At 45.6% G+C, this 21,379-nt stretch overlaps 3 protein-coding genes across 6 annotated transcripts; 1 reads left to right on the forward strand and 2 right to left on the reverse strand.

Annotated features, from left to right (window-relative positions):
• Positions 1-4: 4 nt before the first annotated feature.
• On the forward strand, positions 5-11,606 carry dhx29 (DEAH (Asp-Glu-Ala-His) box polypeptide 29). 2 transcript variants are annotated; one of them, XM_077019773.1, is made up of 28 exons: positions 5-87; positions 330-522; positions 628-701; positions 812-925; positions 1,031-1,160; positions 1,271-1,413; positions 1,882-2,016; positions 2,115-2,241; positions 2,357-2,512; positions 2,784-2,952; positions 3,059-3,179; positions 3,639-4,292; positions 4,763-4,906; positions 5,058-5,234; positions 5,661-5,801; positions 5,897-6,041; positions 6,242-6,362; positions 6,477-6,561; positions 6,643-6,731; positions 6,986-7,114; positions 7,220-7,295; positions 7,633-7,857; positions 9,136-9,272; positions 9,619-9,709; positions 9,927-10,244; positions 10,620-10,751; positions 11,019-11,115; positions 11,228-11,606. In XM_077019773.1, exons 2-28 carry the CDS (start codon positions 363-365, stop codon positions 11,281-11,283), a joined length of 4,146 nt encoding a protein of 1,381 aa, XP_076875888.1. In that variant the 5' UTR covers positions 5-87; positions 330-362; the 3' UTR covers positions 11,284-11,606. The 2 variants fall into 2 exon arrangements, with proteins under 2 accessions (XP_076875888.1, XP_076875887.1); XM_077019772.1 differs by lacking the exon at positions 5-87 and having other exon boundaries at positions 209-522.
• Positions 11,607-12,884: 1,278 nt separating this feature from the next.
• LOC143525608 (uncharacterized) lies at positions 12,885-15,318 on the reverse strand. Of its 2 annotated transcripts, none has more exons than XM_077019775.1 (3): positions 15,198-15,318; positions 15,053-15,108; positions 12,885-14,900 (listed from the first exon to the last, which is right to left on the reverse strand). In XM_077019775.1, exon 3 carries the CDS (start codon positions 14,109-14,111, stop codon positions 13,137-13,139), a length of 975 nt encoding a protein of 324 aa, XP_076875890.1. In that variant the 5' UTR covers positions 14,112-14,900; positions 15,053-15,108; positions 15,198-15,318; the 3' UTR covers positions 12,885-13,136. The 2 variants fall into 2 exon arrangements, with proteins under 2 accessions (XP_076875890.1, XP_076875889.1); XM_077019774.1 differs by having other exon boundaries at positions 12,885-14,903.
• A 1,987-nt stretch (positions 15,319-17,305) lies between these two features.
• LOC143525609 (uncharacterized) lies at positions 17,306-19,739 on the reverse strand. 2 transcript variants are annotated; one of them, XM_077019777.1, is made up of 3 exons: positions 19,619-19,739; positions 19,474-19,529; positions 17,306-19,321 (listed from the first exon to the last, which is right to left on the reverse strand). In XM_077019777.1, the coding sequence occupies exon 3, from the start codon at positions 18,530-18,532 to the stop codon at positions 17,558-17,560; it is 975 nt and encodes a 324-aa protein (XP_076875892.1). In that variant the 5' UTR covers positions 18,533-19,321; positions 19,474-19,529; positions 19,619-19,739; the 3' UTR covers positions 17,306-17,557. The 2 variants fall into 2 exon arrangements, with proteins under 2 accessions (XP_076875892.1, XP_076875891.1); XM_077019776.1 differs by having other exon boundaries at positions 17,306-19,324.
• Positions 19,740-21,379: the final 1,640 nt, after the last annotated feature.

The following is a 21,379-nucleotide window of genomic DNA, read 5'->3' on the forward strand; positions in this document are numbered from 1 at the left end:
CGAGAATAGAAAATAAAAGGATAAAATATATCGAATTTTGGATGAGGGGGAAAATAGTACAGGTAATTATATAGCAATGCAAGAAAGGTATGGATTTATATATTTTAATTAATTTCACTGGAGAATATTTAACTATGAACAGACAGAAAAGGAAATATATAGTGCTAAACCTTTATTGTGGAATTTGTTTAAGCGTTACTGGTTTCACAGTGCCGCATTGAGTTGTGATGGTTTTCTAACCAGTCATTGCATGTAATAATATGGGTTATGATTTTTTTCTACGTGTTTTTAAATAATAACTGACCGGCAGCTTGTTTATTATTCATTAGGAATAATAGGCACGAAGTCCCACTGTATTCTTAATGGGAGGGAAAAAGAAGAAAGCCTCGTGTGCATCACCGGCTGTGCCCCGGAGCACCGAGCCAGCGACGGGGAACGGAGGAACTCCGGACCCTGCAATAAAAAAGCAGCAACAGAGACCAAACTCGACTAAAGCCCCTGCCAAAGAGAATAAAGCAAAAGGTTTGACATCACACTTTGCTCTTCTAGTCAAATACACAGATAGAGACCAGAAAGTCATGCTGTCAGCATCGAGCCGTAATTGTGTTTGATTCATTTTATCTCCAGTGCCGAAAACGTATGGCCTCACCAACACCTCGCAGGTAGACACATGTGGGGTCTCTGATAAGTCAATCCTCAAAGTAAGAAACCCAGTTGAAACGGTGCTTTACATTCTGCTCTGAAACTTATAGAATGTCGCAGTGAATGCCACGGTATTATTAATTTTATTGCTTTGTGCAATATTTTGAAGGTGGTTATTCAGCCGGAGCTGGAAAAAAAAGTTATCAAACTGATCAATGACTACAAACAAGGACATGGCGACAAAGAGCCAGTATCAGGAAGACTCACCACTAAAAAGCTGTTGGTAATGGAAATATTGTTGTTTCATATCACTGCTCGCATTTATGTTGATCTCTAAGAAAAGAAAATGTTTACGTATATGCTGAAATTCAGGCTTATTTTTGGGTAGGACTTGTACACAGCTCTGCAAAAGTTCCACTTTAAGACGGAGCACATTGAAGAAGCCATGAAGAGCAGTGTTCTCTATGGTGGTGATCTCCACTCAGCACTAGACTGGCTTTGCCTGAACCTCAAAGATGGTAAGGAAACAAAACAAAACAAAAAGTCTCATGGCACATGTCCACTGTCACATCTGATATTGAATGCTTCAAACCTGAAATCAGAGTACACTTGTTAATGTTGTTGAAAGACGAGCTGCCTGAGGGATTCAGCCAACGCATGTGTGAAGAGAACGACACAGGCCGACCCAGGTTCCAGGAGCAGAAACCAGATAAAAGCCAACCAACACTCAGCAGAGAGGCCTCCAACCAGGAAGAGAAGCAGAGAGCGAAGGTAGAAAACCACAAACAAAAAAAGACATGACAAACCTTCACGTCACTGCAGAATAGAACATGGCCTTGTTTCCCAATGGCATTGTGGAGTTAAGATCATCTTAAATGAGTGAGAGTGTTAAGTGTGATACTCAACCACTAAATGCTTTTTTTGTATGTGTCATGATGCTTTTGGGGAAGCTCCATTCAGGTTAGTGCTTTTAAGTACTGTTCAAATCAGTGACTTTATTGGTACAGTTCTTCACACTGGTAGCATTCTTCAAAGTGCCTTTAATCTGGCCAGTTGATACATTATTATTTATTTAAATAGTCTGTGCCTCTCATGGGTTGGAAGGTATTCACACCTGACACCTGAGTGAATTGAGTCTAGAATCCCCCTGCTACAAACCCACAGCCTATTGGAGACGCTTTTTGGAGTGTGTTGAAGTGTAGGCAGTCTCAGTAATGGGAGATGTGTCCTTGGTCCCAGGTGAGGGAGGAAGCAGTGAACCTGAAGGAGTGGATCCTGAGATATGCGGAGCAGTCCTCTGACGAGAGCGACCGAGAGGAGGCCAGGACCGCTGATGCCTCCCAGACTCCGCAGCCGTTCGAAAAGTTTGATCCGGTTAGTCACGATTCCGGTTTGCTGTCCTGCAGGACTTGGGCCTACTCTGCATGGTGCTCGTGCGTTGGTGATGATGCTGCAGTCCTGTGCTCTCGTAGAATGACCGCTACCTGGTGCTCACCGCCCAGCTGTACGACGCCAGGGGGATGGCGGCCGACGCCAAGGCCAAGAAGGACAAGACAGCCCAGCGGAGCGCCCAGGATCGCATCCGGGTCATTCAGCAAGGTGACTCTGCGCTAGTGTGTACCTCTCACCTTTCACCTCTGAGCGTGTTTGACCTCTGACCACGTTTCATGACATAAACCACTCCTCACCTCTGACCCTGTTTCACCTGTTTCAGAGATGAAGCCGCTGGAGTCACACCCCATGTTCAACCCAGCCATCAAAATCACAGACGTCCCAAAGCCGGAGAAGCCGGCCGCTCGCGTAACTGAGGCCAACGAGGAGCTCAGCTTCAGCTTGTTTGAGCAGACAGATAAAGCTACACCAGAAAAAGGTGAGCACAACTCTAGGGTGTTACTATGGCGATGACAGGAGATGATGTGTCAGTGTGTCTATTAATTACTTCTGCTACTCAGCAGTAGTGGAGTTCTCCATCATTAGGCCAGAGATTCTGCTGCTATGAGCAGGTCTACTGGTGTGTATAGTGTGAAGAGTTGAGTCAGATGTTGGCGTGTCTTCTGATCTGAGTACATGTTGAAGGACCATGTCTCTACCATGTCTCTCTGCTGGACTCCATTGGGCTCCATGGGTCATTGATATTTCAGTGGAGAAGAAGAAGGAACCCAAAGACATTCGCAACTTTGACTACACGGGACGCAGCTGGACTGGCAAGTCACCCAAACAATTCCTCATCGACTGGTGCAGGAAGAACCTCCCCAGAAGCCCCGCACCATCGTTCCAGAAGGTTCCAGCTGGGAGATACTGGAAATGCAAGTGTGTGACATTTTTTCTTTCATTATCACATGATACTTTTCTACTTAGAAATGTTACCAGGACTTTAAAGTGTGTGTGTGTGTGTGTGTGTGTGTGTGTGTATCAGGGTTCGCATTCAGAGGGCTGATGATGTGTTGGAGGTTTGTCCCACCATCGTGACAGAGGACGGCATGCAGGCTCAACACTTAGGGGCCACATTGGCCCTCTACACTCTGGTGAAGGGGCAGGTGTGTGTGTGTGTGCGTGTGTGGAAGCTCACTGTATTTCTGTAAGCTGGTGAAGGGGCAGATGTGGGTTTTCTCTCTCTCTGTGTGTGTGTGTGTGTGTGTGTGTGTGTGTGTGTGTGTGTGTGTGTGTGTGTGTGTGTGTGTGTGACCAGGCAGTTTATCTACTCATGTATCTCTTAATCGAAAGCTGGATTGTAAAATTGTAAATCCACCTTAGTCCAGACTTGTGCTGCATCTGCAATAAAACTGGTCAGTAGAGAAATCAGTGACCCCCTGGCTTCAAACCCTTGGCTGCCCGGTGGCAAACGTATTTCTTAGAGACATTCGGACAACCTCGTGAGAGACACATTTAATTGCCATGTGCACTCATATGTTTCACTTTCTTTCATGTCTCTGTCTCCCAATGTGTGTGTGTGTGTGTGTGTGTGTGTGTGTGTGTGTGTGTGTGTGTCCCTGCAGTCTGTGCACCAGCTCCTGCCTCCTCCGTACCGTGACGTGTGGTTGGAGTGGAGGGACAGTGAGCAGCATCAGGAGGAGGAGACCCGCTCAGCCATCAACAAACCCCGAGACCAGTTCATCGCCCGCCTCCTCGCCCGCCTCAAACAGCAGCAACTCCACAACCCACAGGCTCATGGCCAGCTCGAGTCCCCGCCCCTCACAGAGGAGCCAGAGGACTCCTGGGAGAGCCTGGCTACCCAGGAGGAGGCGGAGCCTGTGAGTAGAGGGAGTGGCCCTCAGCCAGAGGAGACAGGGTCCCGGTTCAAAGGGCGTGGCTCCCTGCCAGAAGAGGCGTTGCGGTCATTATTCTTGAGGCTCTGTGATTCGGAGCAGGCCCACAGGATGCGGTCGGAGCGGGAAAAGCTGCCTGTGTTCCAGCAGCGGGCGCGAGTGCTGGAGGCTCTGCAGCGCCACCGTGTGCTGGTGGTGGCGGGCGAGACGGGCAGTGGGAAGAGCACTCAGGTACCGCAGTTCATCCTGGAGGAGCTGCTGGGGGCGGGGCAGGAGGCGCAGCCCTGTAATGTGGTGGTCACTCAGCCCAGGAGGATCTCGGCTATGAGTCTTGCCAGCAGAGTGAGCGAGGAGATGGGTTGTGAGGATGGGCCTGGGGCCAAGGTGAACCTCCTGGATCTCCATTCAACATCCAGCGCATAGAGCTGAAGCCAGCTAGGGCTTTTACTTTGTAATGCTTCTTATGTCCTAAGTATTAATCTAAAATGCCTGTTTAGCATGTATTATTTTAGCTTTAAAGAGTTATTTTCGTGAATGACGATTTCACACCTTTACCACCCAGTTATTTCATAATGTAATAGCATTAGTAAACAATATTGGTATGAATGAACTGGAATTAACAAGAAGTTTTTTTCCTCAATGAATGATGACTTGATATCCACACATTTGCCTTGCAATATCTGCAGTATTATTTGCAACATTTACAGTATTATGCCATTTTCATACTATCAAAACAACTCCCTCATCCCATATCATCAACCAATAAGCTATATAATATTTTTAAATGGGGTGAATATTACTGTGAGTGGTTGGCAGTGTTTGTGGCTCTAATGGCGGAGGGCGTGGCTTTGCAGACCTCCCTGTGTGGGTATCAGATCCGGGCGGAGAGTCGCTCCAGTGAGGCCACGCGCCTCCTCTACTGCACCACCGGCGTCTTACTCCGGAAGTTGCAGCAGGATCGCCTCCTGACCACCTTCACGCACGTCATCGTAGATGAGGTGAGCACGCCTGCTCCTGGCCCCACCCATACCCACTTAGGAGCCATGCTGCTCCCTGATTGGTCTGGCTTTTAAAGGCCACAGGTTGCATCAGTGCATGTAGGGAGACGTCTAAAGTGTAAGTGTGCGTGCGTGTGATCCTGACCTCCAGGTGCACGAGCGCAGCGTGCAGTCGGACTTCCTGCTCACCATCCTGCGGGATCTGGTCCAGAAGCGGTCCGACCTGCATCTGCTCCTGATGAGTGCCACTGCTGACTGTGGGAAGTTTGCCAGATACTTCAACCACTGCCCTGTGCTCACCATCTCTGGCAGGACCTTCCCTGTTCAGGTGGGGCACAGGAATTCGGTTTAGAGGAGTTTCATACATATTGTAGGAATTTAATGCTCTTCAAGTGTTCATCTTCAAATTATAGTCATGCAATGAACGTGTGGTGGTGCTGTGAGCCCATGCTACAGTGTTGTGTTAGTGTTGTGCTATACAGTGTGACATACTGATGCTTCATTTCCCCTGTTCTTGAATAGTCCATTTCCATATACACTTACACCATATACACCTGCGGTCTGCACAACTGAAGGGATGTTGTAGGGATGCTAGAGTAATAGTAAACTTTGGGTGGAGGGTGACGGTTGCCCTCTGTGGTGCAGGGGATCGGTTGTCCTCTGTGGTGCTGGGGCTCTGGTGGAGGGGGACAGTTGTCCTCTGTGATGGAGGGGGACAGAGTTTGAGTTTTGCTTTTGCTCTTGAACCCGGTAGGTGTTTCACCTGGAGGATGTTGTGGAGGCAACGGGCTACGTCCTGGATCAGGACTCCGAGTACAGCCAGAGGTCTGTGGAGGACGAGGAAGAGGTCAGTGTTTTGGTCACACAGAAAGGAGGAAGAACTGTCCAACACCAGGTAGGAGTGACGGACTCGCTTACCGTCTTTCCGACTGAAGTTTCGAAGCACTGTTACTGAATTAGGCCTGTGTGCGCATGCACGTGCATGTTTAGGAGACAATTGTCCGGGACGCTGATCCCAGTTGGGACCTCGGCTCGGATCTGGACCTCTTCAGCAGCCGCACCCGACACGCACTGCAGCACATGAACCCCAACAAGATCAACATGGACCTCACCCTGGACCTGCTTGCATACCTGGGTAATTCTGGGTATTACTGCACAGACTGACCTGGGTCATCCTGAGTATTACCACACAGGCTCAGACTGCCTTGGGTAGAGCTTGCTGTCGAGGTTGGATTTGTAGAGAATGAACACAGACACATGTGCACACTTGTTTCTTTCTTCTGTGCTAGTTGATAATCAAATTCTTACTCTGGTAACCTCATCTCTTGGCTTCAGATAAAGCACCCCAGTTTGGGACAGTAGATGGCGCTGTGCTGGTGTTTCTGCCTGGATTGGCTCACATTCAGCAGCTCTATGACCTACTGACCACAGACAAAAGATTCAGCTCCAAGGACAGGTGAACCTTACTGAAACTTTCCTACATCCAGATTAGACTCTTCTCTGTCAGGTGCCAAATCAGTAGTCTTAATGCTACAATTTAATATGTCTGTTTATTTCTCTGTTGCTGTAGATACATGCTGGTAGCTCTCCACTCTACGCTTTCCTCTCAGGACCAAGCTGCTGCTTTCAGAGTGCCCCCTTCTGGTGTGAGAAAGGTACAGTGGGGACATGGCAACTGCAGTGGTTAGACACATTGGGCTGTAGTAGTGAAAATGTCCTGTTTGTTTTGTTTTCAGATTGTGCTTTCCACAAACATCGCTGAGACTGGAGTGACCATTCCAGATGTGGTGTTTGTCATTGACACAGGGAAAACGAAAGAGAATCGGTCAGCCAAGTTCACTGGCTTTTAATTTATTCTCGATTCAAATGCACGGGGTTAGATATGGCTACTACAGTGAAGTGCTTTTTAAATTCAGTCTGTGAACCCATATCTATAAATCATTTTAGATTGAGAGCTGTGCTATAATCAGGTTTATTCAGCTTATTTGTACATGTATATTAGGATGTAAAAATGCTCAAACTGACCATAGCTCAGCACACTTAAATGTAGGTTCTGATGTGTTTTTGTCTGGTGTTCAGGTATCACGAAGGCAGTCAGATGAGCTCCTTGGTGGAGACCTTCGTGAGCAAAGCCAGCGCTCTCCAGAGGCAGGGCAGGGCAGGGCGTGTGAGGAATGGCTTTTGCTTCCGCCTCTACCCCAAATCCAAGTGTGTAAAGACATTGACCTGATTATCTCACCTGTAAGGGATGGGCCTGTAGTGCTTGGATGTGTGAAAGGTGCATAACAGTCCTGATGGGTTTGTGTCTGTCAGATTCATTAGCTTCAACGAATACTCCAAACCTGAGATTCTGAGGGTACCATTAGAGGAGCTCTGCCTTCACATAATGGTAATGGAACACGCACATTATGGTAACAAACATGTTAATGTAACATTGACACTATGGTAATGTACTTGGTTACAAAAATTATGGTAGTCATAAACAGCTTGTGGTCATCTAAAGGAACATTTCACCATTTTTCAGATGTAAATGTTTACACTTAAATGTACACACTTTCACACGATAACACTACTGCTTCTGAGGTCAGAGAGAGTTTCACTCCCTTACTCTCAGTTTCACATCTTTAAGTCACTCACTGTCTCCTTCTCTGTGCCTTGTACATTTCACATTAAGTTGTATTTCTGTGTGTGTGTGTGTGTGTGTGTATGTGTGTGTGTGTGTGTAGAAGTGTGAGTATGGCTCGCCGGAGGACTTCCTGTCTCGTGCTCTGGACCCTCCCCTGCAGCAGGCTGTGTGTAATGCTGTCAGTCTCTTGAGGAAGATTGGCGCCTGTCACAGAGAAAGCCACACCCTCACGCCGCTAGGACACCACCTTGCCTGCTTGCCTGTCAATGTCAAGATTGGCAAGATGCTCATATTTGGTGCCATCTTGGGATGCCTGGAGCCAATTGTGAGTTCAGACATGGGGGTTAAGGCAGGGTCAGGTGTAGATGTAGGGCGAGGTCAGGCATAGGTTGAGGGTTCTGGGGGCAGTGGTTTATTGGCTCATGAGAAGATTAGCTCGCTTTCTTTGGCTTTCATTATTAAAGACATGAGAAAAGGCCTTGACGGCTCTCTCGTGTCCTGGGAAAGGAACCTCACTCCTACATCTGCCAAACAGTGCATGAATTATGCTGAATCTGCATGGTTTATGATGGTCTTGACTAGAGGTGTCTTCAACTAAGGATTTTCATAGTCGAATCTGATTCGTCAGATTTTCCCTTTAGTCGATTAATAGTCGAATCGAGGTTTATTTTTTTGAGCACCTTAAACAGGATCCCGTTCTCATTCAGGACTTTTTTCCACTTCAAAGTAAAAAACCTAAAACACTCAGATAAATGAATAAACATGGTAGGTTAGCTTTATTCAGCATTTATTTATTTATTTATGAAACGTTAGAGAACATTAACAAAAAAGTCAGTGTACAGTGCGCATATCGAACTGTCAGACAGGCACTGTGCAAAATGTCAAAAATATTTTAAATAAAATATGCCTGCCTGAAAATAAAAAAAAAAATTGCCACAGAACAGCAAAAAATTATAAGTAAAGGTTCAAGTAACGGGGTATAAAAAGCAAACAAAAAATAGCCTACTTGCCGAGACGACACGACATGACCGAAACGACAAATGGCTGAACTGTTTTTTTTTCACCTTACGCGTTTTAAATGGTATGACATGCTGGTTGTTGTTGTGTGAAATGAAAGATGACATAACTTGCACTTTACTTTGTTTGATTCATCTTTATATTTTTCAAAATACTCCCACACTTTTGAAGTTTTTTTAGTAGCCATTATAATCTCTGCAGATGCTGACTCTCCTGTAGCGTGTTCAGCTCCGCTCATTTGGATTGTGCAACTGCAGGGTGTGATTTATTAATGTGTAGTAAGGAAGATGCCTATTGTTAATGCGCACACATAATTTTAAAATATTTATTAACAGAAATTAGGATGATTTTATTTGACAAAAGGCTATATATAATGAAAATAAAGACATTTCATGTAACAACTAATGCTTAGCAGCATCCTTGGGCACCCCCATGCAGTTAGAATAGTACATTTGACTATGACGTTCATAGTCGACTAGGGGTATAGTTGACTATAATCAGCGACTATTGCAGGTCACCCCTAGTCTTGATAGATTTTAAATGATTTCACATACCCAGCTTCAGTGCTTCGTTTCAATTCCAACAGGCCACCATAGCTGCAGCTATATCTGAGAAGTCTCCTTTCACCACTCCCATGAGCCGTAAAGAGGAGGCCAACCTGGCCAAGGATTCCCTAGCTATCGCCAACTCCGATCACCTCACCATCTACAACGCCTACCTTGGGTAAATGCACCATGCTCCTCATACTCTGCAGGCATTAGTTCCAGCCACAGTAGATCCAACACTAGGACCAGGTGTGCTGGAAACTGTCCAACCTGGGGACCTACATCTCGGAAGAGACCTGGTGGTTAACAAACCTTTGCTAATACAAAACAGTGCCTCTGATTTCGATCTGAAATCTCCCAATATGGTTAAAGAGGTATCATCTTCATTGTCAAAACCCCTGATGACAACAGCCTAGAGCAAAGAAAAAACAAAAGCCTATGAAATCTACAAGTTTCAGTCTGTCCGGTCTTTAGGGGTGCTCCCTTCTTTTTTAAGCTGTCTCTTCGTTTGCTGTCTTGTGCAGGTGGCAGCGTGCTCGCCGGGAAGGCATGCGCTCTGAGATGGCCTACTGTAGGACGCACTTCCTCAGCCGCACTTCGCTCATCACCATCGAGGTGATGCCCATTCTCTCTTGGGCTGCCCATGTCTGATTTGCTCAAAAGCTGTTCTTTAGAGCTCTGAGGTCTCTTTTTGAGCGGACAAAACGGAGAAGTATTTTTGTCATTATGCGCTGGAAAATAAATGACCAATAACAATGGTCTCGTGGTGCGGGATGATGCCTCTGACACAGGCCTTTTAAACGCTGCTTTAGAGGGATTTTTTTCCCATCAGAATGTGAAACAGGAGCTGGTCCAGATGGTGGAGCAAACAGGCTTCTCCAGCACGTCAACCGTCCTGCCCGGTGGGCGCCGTCGCCGTGGCGAAGCCCAGTGCCCCATCTCGCTGCCCAAGCAAAACATCCCGGTGCTGGTGGCAGTGCTTACAGCAGGCCTGTATGACAGCGTGGGGCGTGTCCTTGCCACACCCTCCGTGGACCCGCAGGAGCGCGTGGTGTGCATGGTGGACACGGCGCAGGGCAAAGCCCAAGTCCACCCTTCCTCCGTCAACCGCACCCTCCACACGCACGGCTGGCTCCTCTTCCAGGAGAAGGTGAGAACAGAGCAGACCTTCAAAGCTGTTGGGTCGTCTTCTATCCCTGAGAGGATGTTCAAACCTGTACTCATTTTGCAGTCCTTTGCGTGTTTGAAACCATGTGAAGAATAGTTCCTCCTGCATTTCACTAAGTGGAATCTTTGGCTCTTGGACGTATGTGTGTTAGAACATTGGGGCAGGTCCAAACCCAGCTCTCTCAGCTTCTGTTCTGGGGACCTGAGTAGATTATCACGCCTGGCTCAGATAGTTTACTAAGCCCTTCATAGGCTTGGTCATGTATTCATTGAGCAGGTTCATTTAGCTGTGTTGAATCAGGTGTGTTAGGGTAGAAAGACCCAGCCATGTCATGTTCATCTGCTTGTGCATTCCCAGGTGAAGTACTCAAAGGTGTACCTGAGGGACACCACCCTGGTCTCCCCTTTCCCCATCCTGCTGTTTGGGGGGGACATTGATGTTCAGCATCGTGAAAGACTCACCTCTGTGGATGGATGGATTCTCTTCCAGGTTAGAGTGATTTTTGTTGTTTTTGTGTTTGTGTTAAGCTTAGCTTTTATTTTCGACAGCGGTTGTATCTGAGCTATACCCCAGAATAACTAATGGGTTAGGTTTAGGCTAATCTTTGTATGTAAAAACTCTTTGGCGGATACAGTGATGTGTTTTTGCAGCAGGGTATTTGAACGTAAAACGTCTTAGGAAAACACATTGAAGTGTTTATTTTATAGCCTGGTATTTGAATGCAAAACAAAAAAAATTGTTTATTTCCCTGTCAAGGCTCCTGTGAGAATTGGAGTGATTTTTAAGCATCTCCGCCAGCTCATGGATTCGCTTTTGGAGCAGAAACTAGCGAACCCCAGAATGCACATGGAAGGTATTTCCCATCTTCAGAACGCATCTTCCTTCTGAGCCCGTTCACCAGCGTGCCGCTCTGTGCACTCAGTGAGGAGCTTTGGTTTAAGTATTCACCTCTGCTCCTTCCTCAGATGAGAAGACCATACAACTAATCACAGAGCTGATCCAGTCGGAGAATCTACGGTGAAATTCCTCTGTTCTGGAGACTCCTCTTAACCCCCCCTGATGCTCTGTCCTAATCCCAGCTGAATGATTTTCTGTCCTTATCATGCTCTTAGTCAGTTAGTTCCTCAGCCTCTTGTAAGCTGAGACGTGTGTGTGTTGGAGTGGATCACAAGAGAATCTGTGAAGACAGGAGCGGAGAAGACCTGGGACTGGGGACTTTTCCTGCCAGAGTGTAGGGGTGTAGCATTAAGGGATTAGTGTGTATGAAGCAGTTAGAAAATGTTCTTCTCGAGCTGCCAAATCAAGATAAAAGTATTTTAATGCCTGAGTTAATAAATACTTATGTTCTCTTAACTGGTATATTATGGTTTTATTTTGAGGTTGGGTGCTCCTGGTGGTTATTTTACAGCAGTAAATAAATACTGCACAAGAAAGTATAATAGTGTTGGTTGTGGTTTAGGGAAGTTACTTTTGCCTACTGCAGACATGGTATTTACAAAATGCTATTATTTCTTTTTCAAGTTGAATTAACTTAGCAATATAAAAATTCTGGTAATTGAGAAATTAAGGGTAAAATATTGTTATTAATAAACTTTAGTAAACTATATTAAGTACAGTAGATGATTGTAGTAGTGCAACATTTTGGTTAACACTGTGTGTACGCAAGATGGTCTGTCCACAGTTGACTCCTGCCTTGTGTCTTCACTGTATAGGCTTAATGACCCTGACCCCGAATTGGGTAAACTTGTTTAGATGAATAAATATGATTAATTCAGTTCAATTAGCCCAGATAGTGCACACCCACTCACCCACTCCCCCAGATACAACAATCAAGTTGGTGCGGTAATGTCTCATCATTTAAGGGTGATGGAAAATGTCCAGCTGTTTGCAGACTGGTATGGGAATTGATTCAGTCACTGAAGTGATTTTAGTTGGGTGATGTACTTTAATGTCTATATTACACAGAACAGATTCCCCCATCAAATAATTTTAAGCTTGATTAATAACTGACCTGGAATTTAAATGCGATTTGAAAGTGTGGCATTACTTCACATTGGGCATCATGTTCAAATTTTGGCCTTTTTCTAATCAAGTTGTGCACACATGTGCATTTTCAAAATTCACAAAAACCTGGTGGATGGAAAACCCAGTTATGATATCTGGTAACCATAAGTGGTTGGCCACTTCATCAGATCCAATTCCTAGGTACTGGGTGGGAGAAGATGGTGTAGATCCTGGAAATCCAGGACCAATTTAAATACATGATCTATACTTTCCTAAGCAGACAGACAGGTTCATTTTGTACACATGAGCTGGGCCGGTTTAGAACGAGCATTTGTTCACACCAATATCCTTGCAGTTGTAAGGGCATCTAAACTGACCATTTTGAAAACACTAGCAGGTAAAAGGTTCACATATTGCACCCACAAAGACCCTTCAGTTCACCCCAAATGCCCACCCCATTAAAGAAGCCTGGTTCTGACCAGAGTGGCTGTGCGACATGGTATGTTACTGCCCATGCATTCACCACATTGCAAAACCAGGTGGTTGCCGAACCTTCACTTGGATGTTGTGCCTTTTCGACCAGTTTGAATGCAAATAGAACTGAATCAGAGACAGCAATACTGTAATTTGTTTTATTTAAATCACAAAAATCAGAACGAGAAGGATCACTCCATCCAGCATCTCAAGACTGCATCAAACCCTCAAGTTACATAATCCTGGTCCCACCCAATGGAGTAGCTGCTGAAAAGTCCTTTGAGCAATTCATAACAGATGGATGAGGTTTGACTTGCAGGGCCTCATTGGTTGAGCATTACAGTACGAGATTCAGGAGGAGCATCTTCTTGAGCATCTGGCATCAGTCTGATGTGCTCAAAGACTAGCATTGATCGGTACCTTAGGAATACAAGCGGTCATAATGGCTGTAGCCTTTACATGCCCCCTCCTTGCCAGAGGGATGGCTGGAGGGCACATAAGAACCTCAAACCTGGGATTGGGCAGTCTGTCCTGGAGGGCGGTATGGGCCAGAGGACTGGCCTTTGAGCATATCCTGGGCATGTGGGCGTCCAGGAAACCAGTGCCTTTTTGGTACATCATCCCCATCAACGTCGTAGCCAGTGGAGGGGACACCAGAACCCCACCTCTGGGATTGTTCCCAAGGGCGGTAGGGGCCGGAGTGCTGGCCTTTGTGCATATCCTGGGAATGTGGGCGTCCAGGAAACCAGTGCCTTTTTCGTGCATCATCCCCATCAACGTCGTAGCCAGTGGAGGGGACACCAGAACCCCACCTCTGGGATTGTTCCCAAGGGCGGTAGGGGCCGGAGTGCTGGCCTTTGTGCATATCCTGGGAATGTGGGCGTCCAGGAAACCCGTGCCTTTTTCGTGCGTCATCCCCATCAACGTCGTAGCCAGTGGAGGGGACACCAGAACCCCACCTCTGGGATTGTTCCCAAGGGCGGTAGGGGCCGGAGTGCTGGCCTTTGTGCATATCCTGGAAATGTGGGCGTCCAGGAAACCCGTGCCTTTTTCGTGAATCATCCCCATCAACGTCATAGCCAATGGAGGGGACACCAGAACCCCACCTCTGGGATTGTTCCCAAGGGCGGTAGGGGCCGGAGTGCTGGCCTTTGTGCATATCCTGGGAATGTGGGCGTCCAGGAAACCAGTGCCTTTTTCGTGCATCATCCCCATCAACGTCATAGCCAGTGGAGGGGACACCAGAACCCCACATGTGGGATTGAGGAGACCATTGCCAGGGGCGGTAAGGGCCGGAGTGCTGGCCTTTGTGCATATCCTGGGAATGTGGGCGTCCAGGAAACCCGTGCCTTTTTTGTGCATCATCCCCATCAACGTCGTAGCCAGTGGAGGGGACACCAGAACCCCACATCTCAGATTGGGGGTTAGACGGCTGCCATTTGCTTGCTACCAAAGTAGGGGGCCACCTGTCGCTTTGTTGAGGATCCCTGGCTGGACCCACACCGAGGCTTTCACTAGCCAGAGAAGAGAGGCTCAATTTCGTCTGAGGTACAAAACCTGGGTCCGTCTTACTTAACGGCCTGCTGTGTAAAGGAAGGCCACGTTGTGGGCCCCGAGGATGATGATGGGATGGACCACGATAAGGGGGGCGTGTTGTCTGGCCTGAGGATGGAACCTTGTGGCTAGGACCAGACTGGACGGTTTCCTTTTGCACCCATGAACCAGTGTACGGCCTCTGGAAGCCTTGAGCTCTGGATACAGAGTCCAAGCCGACAGAAGAACCCTGGTGCAACTGCCCTTGTTTAAAAAGGCTACTGGACAACTGAGTGGTTTCTAGTGCAACACTAGGTTCAGAGCTCCATGCATCAACGGAAGAGGAAGCCAGCAGCTGGGTTTCAGATACAGCTCCAGGAAACTTCTGGTCACGATGGACAACAGACCGGTAAGGGCCTGCAGATTCACGTTCAATTAGAAACTCTGAGGAACCTTGTTGACTGCCAGAAGCCCAGTTTGACTGAACATCAACCTCACTGAATTTCACATCTTGGTCAGAGACCACAGAGCTAGTCTCCATGGCTATGACACTCGAACTAAAATCTTCCACCTCAGGCCGCCGATGAAGGTAGGGGGCTTTTACAGGCTGAGCCACAGAATCCCATGCTACTACACCATACCGATGAGGAGCAGTTTTTTTATTTTATTCCACATTTGGGAAGAGGGCCAGGGGTTGAATGGAAACAAGGAAAAAGTTACTTTTTTAAAAACTTTGAGCAAGCACAAAGCATCAATGTGCATAGTCTAATCTAACTTACCGTCTTGACCCGCTGCATCCTTCATCAGCAATACTGCACTGAGAAGTAACCAAAACCTAAAAGGCAAAAGAGCATTTACACACAATTAATCCACTGTCCAATTTAAACAAGTAAACACAACAAGTGACCCCTGCCACATGGATACCTTCTGTGCCTCCACATCATGGCTATAGATGGGATACTCCAGAACACAACTTCATACAGCCCTTCCTTTGCTCCTTAAGAACCACAGACCAACATATTTCTGCTGCGTACCTGCATTCCCTTTAAGTCTCTAATAATTTACCTGATAAGAATCACCTGTTCAAATTATTCTCTGCCATTTTCTGACCAATTATAGGAACCAATGAGTAAATAGTCAGAATGATTGGAACCAATGAATAAGTGACAGGACACTCAAAAGTAGTTGCTGATGTTAAAACATTATCAGTAATAAAGTTTAGTACCACAGGTTGCATTTATTGTAGATTTATTATTTACATGCAATTCCATTTGGGGGTTTTTGGTTTGTTCATTTGTATGATTATCACATGGGTGGAGTTGAGTGCAAATTTTACTTCCCTTTGTGTTTTTCATTTGTTTGTGGAACTTTTAATTCAATTAAGTGTCCTTTCCTACCTTTATCATCCAAATGTTAGTAGTGATATTATGTTATACATTTCTATATATTTTTTTCTTTTTGCACATCTTGATTAAATAGTTGGAAATAATTGTGGAACATATAATCATTTTTTGATATTTATCTGGGTTGACAGCAGCAGTAATGGAATGTGGCATCATGATATCATAGCCAGAGATCCATGTAGGTACCATGCCAAGCCATGTTGGATCATTTACTTGGTGATATGTTAAGCCCTGCCATTCTAGACGCTTTGCCTGTTCATTGTTTTTATGAACGTGTTCATGGAACCCAAATGTGATGTCATAATGTGAACAGCTATGTAGTGTAGTTATTGTCAGGTATGAAACACACTTGTATTACTTTCACTTGGTCTATATTTTCTTTGTTGTTTTTGACTGTAGGGTAATTGACATTTACAAAGTATCTTGTTTTGACTGTATAAAACATTTAGGAGAAAGTGTAATAGTTTAACAATATTGGTTGTGGTATCGGGGCAACTTCATTTTTTAGACATTGCATCAAGTTGAATTAATCTAATCATTTATCAATTGCTGGAATTATTGATTCTATTATTAAGAACATCAATTAATTGATATGTTAAGTAGGATAGATAAATGTAGTGGGGTGGTATTTTGGTTAGCACTGTGTGTGTGTGTGTGTAAGATGGTCTGTCCACAGTTGACTCCTGCCTTGTGTCTTGTCTGTATAGGCTTAATGACCCTGAATTGGGTAAACTTGTTTAGATGAATAAATATGATTAATTCAGTTCAATTAGCCCGGATAGTGCACACCCACTCACTGTACACTGCTTCCAGTGAAACTCCCCCAGATACAACAATCAAGTTGGTGCGGTAATGTCTCATCATTTAAGGGTGATGGAAAATGTCCAGCTGTTTGCAGACTGGTATGGGAATTGATTCAGTCACTGAAGTGATTTTAGTTGGGTGTTGTACTTTAATGTCTAGATTACACAGAACAGATTCCCCCATCAAATAATTTTAAGCTTGATTAATAACTGACCTGGAATTTAAATGCGATTTGAAAGTGTGGCATTACTTCACATTGGGCATCATGTTCAAATTTTGGCCTTTTTCTAATCAAGTTGTGCACACATGTGCATTTTCAAAATTCACAAAAACCTGGTGGATGGAAAACCCAGTTATGATATCTGGTAACCATAAGTGGTTGGCCACTTCATCAGATCCAATTCCTAGGTACTGGGTGGGAGAAGATGGTGTAGATCCTGGAAATCCAGGACCAATTTAAATACATGATCTATACTTTCCTAAGCAGACAGACAGGTTCATTTTGTACACATGAGCTGGGCCGGTTTAGAACGAGCATTTGTTCACACCAATATCCTTGCAGTTGTAAGGGCATCTAAACTGACCATTTTGAAAACACTAGCAGGTAAAAGGTTCACATATTGCACCCACAAAGACCCTTCAGTTCACCCCAAATGCCCACCCCATTAAAGAAGCCTGGTTCTGACCAGAGTGGCTGTGCGACATGGTATGTTACTGCCCATGCATTCACCACATTGCAAAACCAGGTGGTTGCCGAACCTTCACTTGGATGTTGTGCCTTTTCGACCAGTTTGAATGCAAATAGAACTGAATCAGAGACAGCAATACTGTAATTTGTTTTATTTAAATCACAAAAATCAGAACGAGAAGGATCACTCCATCCAGCATCTCAAGACTGCATCAAACCCTCAAGTTACATAATCCTGGTCCCACCCAATGGAGTAGCTGCTGAAAAGTCCTTTGAGCAATTCATAACAGATGGATGAGGTTTGACTTGCAGGGCCTCATTGGTTGAGCATTACAGTACGAGATTCAGGAGGAGCATCTTCTTGAGCATCTGGCATCAGTCTGATGTGCTCAAAGACTAGCATTGATCGGTACCTTAGGAATACAAGCGGTCATAATGGCTGTAGCCTTTACATGCCCCCTCCTTGCCAGAGGGATGGCTGGAGGGCACATAAGAACCTCAAACCTGGGATTGGGCAGTCTGTCCTGGAGGGCGGTATGGGCCAGAGGACTGGCCTTTGAGCATATCCTGGGCATGTGGGCGTCCAGGAAACCAGTGCCTTTTTGGTACATCATCCCCATCAACGTCGTAGCCAGTGGAGGGGACACCAGAACCCCACCTCTGGGATTGTTCCCAAGGGCGGTAGGGGCCGGAGTGCTGGCCTTTGTGCATATCCTGGGAATGTGGGCGTCCAGGAAACCAGTGCCTTTTTCGTGCATCATCCCCATCAACGTCGTAGCCAGTGGAGGGGACACCAGAACCCCACCTCTGGGATTGTTCCCAAGGGCGGTAGGGGCCGGAGTGCTGGCCTTTGTGCATATCCTGGGAATGTGGGCGTCCAGGAAACCCGTGCCTTTTTCGTGCGTCATCCCCATCAACGTCGTAGCCAGTGGAGGGGACACCAGAACCCCACCTCTGGGATTGTTCCCAAGGGCGGTAGGGGCCGGAGTGCTGGCCTTTGTGCATATCCTGGGAATGTGGGCGTCCAGGAAACCCGTGCCTTTTTCGTGAATCATCCCCATCAACGTCGTAGCCAATGGAGGGGACACCAGAACCCCACCTCTGGGATTGTTCCCAAGGGCGGTAGGGGCCGGAGTGCTGGCCTTTGTGCATATCCTGGGAATGTGGGCGTCCAGGAAACCAGTGCCTTTTTCGTGCATCATCCCCATCAACGTCATAGCCAGTGGAGGGGACACCAGAACCCCACATGTGGGATTGAGGAGACCATTGCCAGGGGCGGTAAGGGCCGGAGTGCTGGCCTTTGTGCATATCCTGGGAATGTGGGCGTCCAGGAAACCCGTGCCTTTTTTGTGCATCATCCCCATCAACGTCGTAGCCAGTGGAGGGGACACCAGAACCCCACATCTCAGATTGGGGGTTAGACGGCTGCCATTTGCTTGCTACCAAAGTAGGGGGCCACCTGTCGCTTTGTTGAGGATCCCTGGCTGGACCCACACTGAGGCTTTCACTAGCCAGAGAAGAGAGGCTCAATTTCGTCTGAGGTACAAAACCTGGGTCCGTCTTACTTAACGGCCTGCTGTGTAAAGGAAGGCCACGTTGTGGGCCCCGAGGATGATGATGGGATGGACCACGATAAGGGGGGCGTGTTGTCTGGCCTGAGGATGGAACCTTGTGGCTAGGACCAGACTGGACGGTTTCCTTTTGCACCCATGAACCAGTGTACGGCCTCTGGAAGCCTTGAGCTCTGGATACAGAGTCCAAGCCGACAGAAGAACCCTGGTGCAACTGCCCTTGTTTAAAAAGGCTACTGGACAACTCAGTGGTTTCTAGTGCAACACTAGGTTCAGAGCTCCATGCATCAACGGAAGAGGAAGCCAGCAGCTGGGTTTCAGATACAGCTCCAGGAAACTTCTGGTCACGATGGACAACAGACCGGTAAGGGCCTGCAGATTCACGTTCAATTAGAAACTCTGAGGAACCTTGTTGACTGCCAGAAGCCCAGTTTGACTGAACATCAACCTCACTGAATTTCACATCTTGGTCAGAGACCACAGAGCTAGTCTCCATGGCTATGACACTCGAACTAAAATCTTCCACCTCAGGCCGCCGATGAAGGTAGGGGGCTTTTACAGGCTGAGCCACAGAATCCCATGCTACTACACCATACCGATGAGGAGCAGTTTTTTTATTTTATTCCACATTTGGGAAGAGGGCCAGGGGTTGAATGGAAACAAGGAAAAAGTTACTTTTTTAAAAACTTTGAGCAAGCACAAAGCATCAATGTGCATAGTCTAATCTAACTTACCGTCTTGACCCGCTGCATCCTTCATCAGCAATACTGCACTGAGAAGTAACCAAAACCTAAAAGGCAAAAGAGCATTTACACACAATTAATCCACTGTCCAATTTAAACAAGTAAACACAACAAGTGACCCCTGCCACATGGATACCTTCTGTGCCTCCACATCATGGCTATAGATGGGATACTCCAGAACACAACTTCATACAGCCCTTCCTTTGCTCCTTAAGAACCACAGACCAACATATTTCTGCTGCGTACCTGCATTCCCTTTAAGTCTCTAATAATTTACCTGATAAGAATCACCTGTTCAAATTATTCTCTGCCATTTTCTGACCAATTATAGGAACCAATGAGTAAATAGTCAGAATGATTGGAACCAATGAATAAGTGACAGGACACTCAAAAGTAGTTGCTGATGTTAAAACATTATCAGTAATAAAGTTTAGTACCACAGGTTGCATTTATTGTAGATTTATTATTTACATGCAATTCCATTTGGGGGTTTTTGGTTTGTTCATTTGTATGATTATCACATGGGTGGAGTTGAGTGCAAATTTTACTTCCCTTTGTGTTTTTCATTTGTTTGTGGAACTTTTAATTCAATTAAGTGTCCTTTCCTACCTTTATCATCCAAATGTTAGTAGTGATATTATGTTATACATTTCTATATATTTTTTTCTTTTTGCACATCTTGATTAAATAGTTGGAAATAATTGTGGAACATATAATCATTTTTTGATATTTATCTGGGTTGACAGCAGCAGTAATGGAATGTGGCATCATGATATCATAGCCAGAGATCCATGTAGGTACCATGCCAAGCCATGTTGGATCATTTACTTGGTGATATGTTAAGCCCTGCCATTCTAGACGCTTTGCCTGTTCATTGTTTTTATGAACGTGTTCATGGAACCCAAATGTGATGTCATAATGTGAACAGCTATGTAGTGTAGTTATTGTCAGGTATGAAACACACTTGTATTACTTTCACTTGGTCTATATTTTCTTTGTTGTTTTTGACTGTAGGGTAATTGACATTTACAAAGTATCTTGTTTTGACTGTATAAAACATTTAGGAGAAAGTGTAATAGTTTAACAATATTGGTTGTGGTATCGGGGCAACTTCATTTTTTAGACATTGCATCAAGTTGAATTAATCTAATCATTTATCAATTGCTGGAATTATTGATTCTATTATTAAGAACATCAATTAATTGATATGTTAAGTAGGATAGATAAATGTAGTGGGGTGGTATTTTGGTTAGCACTGTGTGTGTGTGTGTGTAAGATGGTCTGTCCACAGTTGACTCCTGCCTTGTGTCTTGTCTGTATAGGCTTAATGACCCTGAATTGGGTAAACTTGTTTAGATGAATAAATATGATTAATTCAGTTCAATTAGCCCGGATAGTGCACACCCACTCACTGTACACTGCTTCCAGTGAAACTCCCCCAGATACAACAATCAAGTTGGTGCGGTAATGTCTCATCATTTAAGGGTGATGGAAAATGTCCAGCTGTTTGCAGACTGGTATGGGAATTGATTCAGTCACTGAAGTGATTTTAGTTGGGTGTTGTACTTTAATGTCTAGATTACACAGAACAGATTCCCCCATCAAATAATTTTAAGCTTGATTAATAACTGACCTGGAATTTAAATGCGATTTGAAAGTGTGGCATTACTTCACATTGGGCATCATGTTCAAATTTTGGCCTTTTTCTAATCAAGTTGTGCACACATGTGCATTTTCAAAATTCACAAAAACCTGGTGGATGGAAAACCCAGTTATGATATCTGGTAACCATAAGTGGTTGGCCACTTCATCAGATCCAATTCCTAGGTACTGGGTGGGAGAAGATGGTGTAGATCCTGGAAATCCAGGACCAATTTAAATACATGATCTATACTTT

The sequence above is a fragment of the Brachyhypopomus gauderio genome, chromosome 10 (genome assembly GCF_052324685.1).
Source record: "Brachyhypopomus gauderio isolate BG-103 chromosome 10, BGAUD_0.2, whole genome shotgun sequence".
Classification (NCBI taxonomy): domain Eukaryota; kingdom Metazoa; phylum Chordata; class Actinopteri; order Gymnotiformes; family Hypopomidae; genus Brachyhypopomus; species Brachyhypopomus gauderio.

Coding starts and splice junctions, on each gene's coding strand:
- dhx29 (XM_077019773.1), top strand. CDS start 363: ATGGGAGGGAAAAAGAAGAAAGCCTCGTGTGCATCACCGGCTGTGCCC. Junction 4,907..5,057: donor CGCACGTCATCGTAGATGAG/GTGAGCACGCCT, acceptor CCTGACCTCCAG/GTGCACGAGCGCAGCGTGCA. Junction 6,042..6,241: donor GGACCTGCTTGCATACCTGG/GTAATTCTGGGT, acceptor TCTTGGCTTCAG/ATAAAGCACCCCAGTTTGGG.
- LOC143525608 (XM_077019774.1), bottom strand. CDS start 15,217: ATGATGTGGAGGCACAGAAG. Junction 15,109..15,197: donor ATGATGTGGAGGCACAGAAG/GTATCCATGTGG, acceptor TTTGCCTTTTAG/GTTTTGGTTACTTCTCAGTG. Junction 14,904..15,052: donor GGATGCAGCGGGTCAAGACG/GTAAGTTAGATT, acceptor GGTATGGTGTAG/TAGCATGGGATTCTGTGGCT.
- LOC143525609 (XM_077019776.1), bottom strand. CDS start 19,638: ATGATGTGGAGGCACAGAAG. Junction 19,530..19,618: donor ATGATGTGGAGGCACAGAAG/GTATCCATGTGG, acceptor TTTGCCTTTTAG/GTTTTGGTTACTTCTCAGTG. Junction 19,325..19,473: donor GGATGCAGCGGGTCAAGACG/GTAAGTTAGATT, acceptor GGTATGGTGTAG/TAGCATGGGATTCTGTGGCT.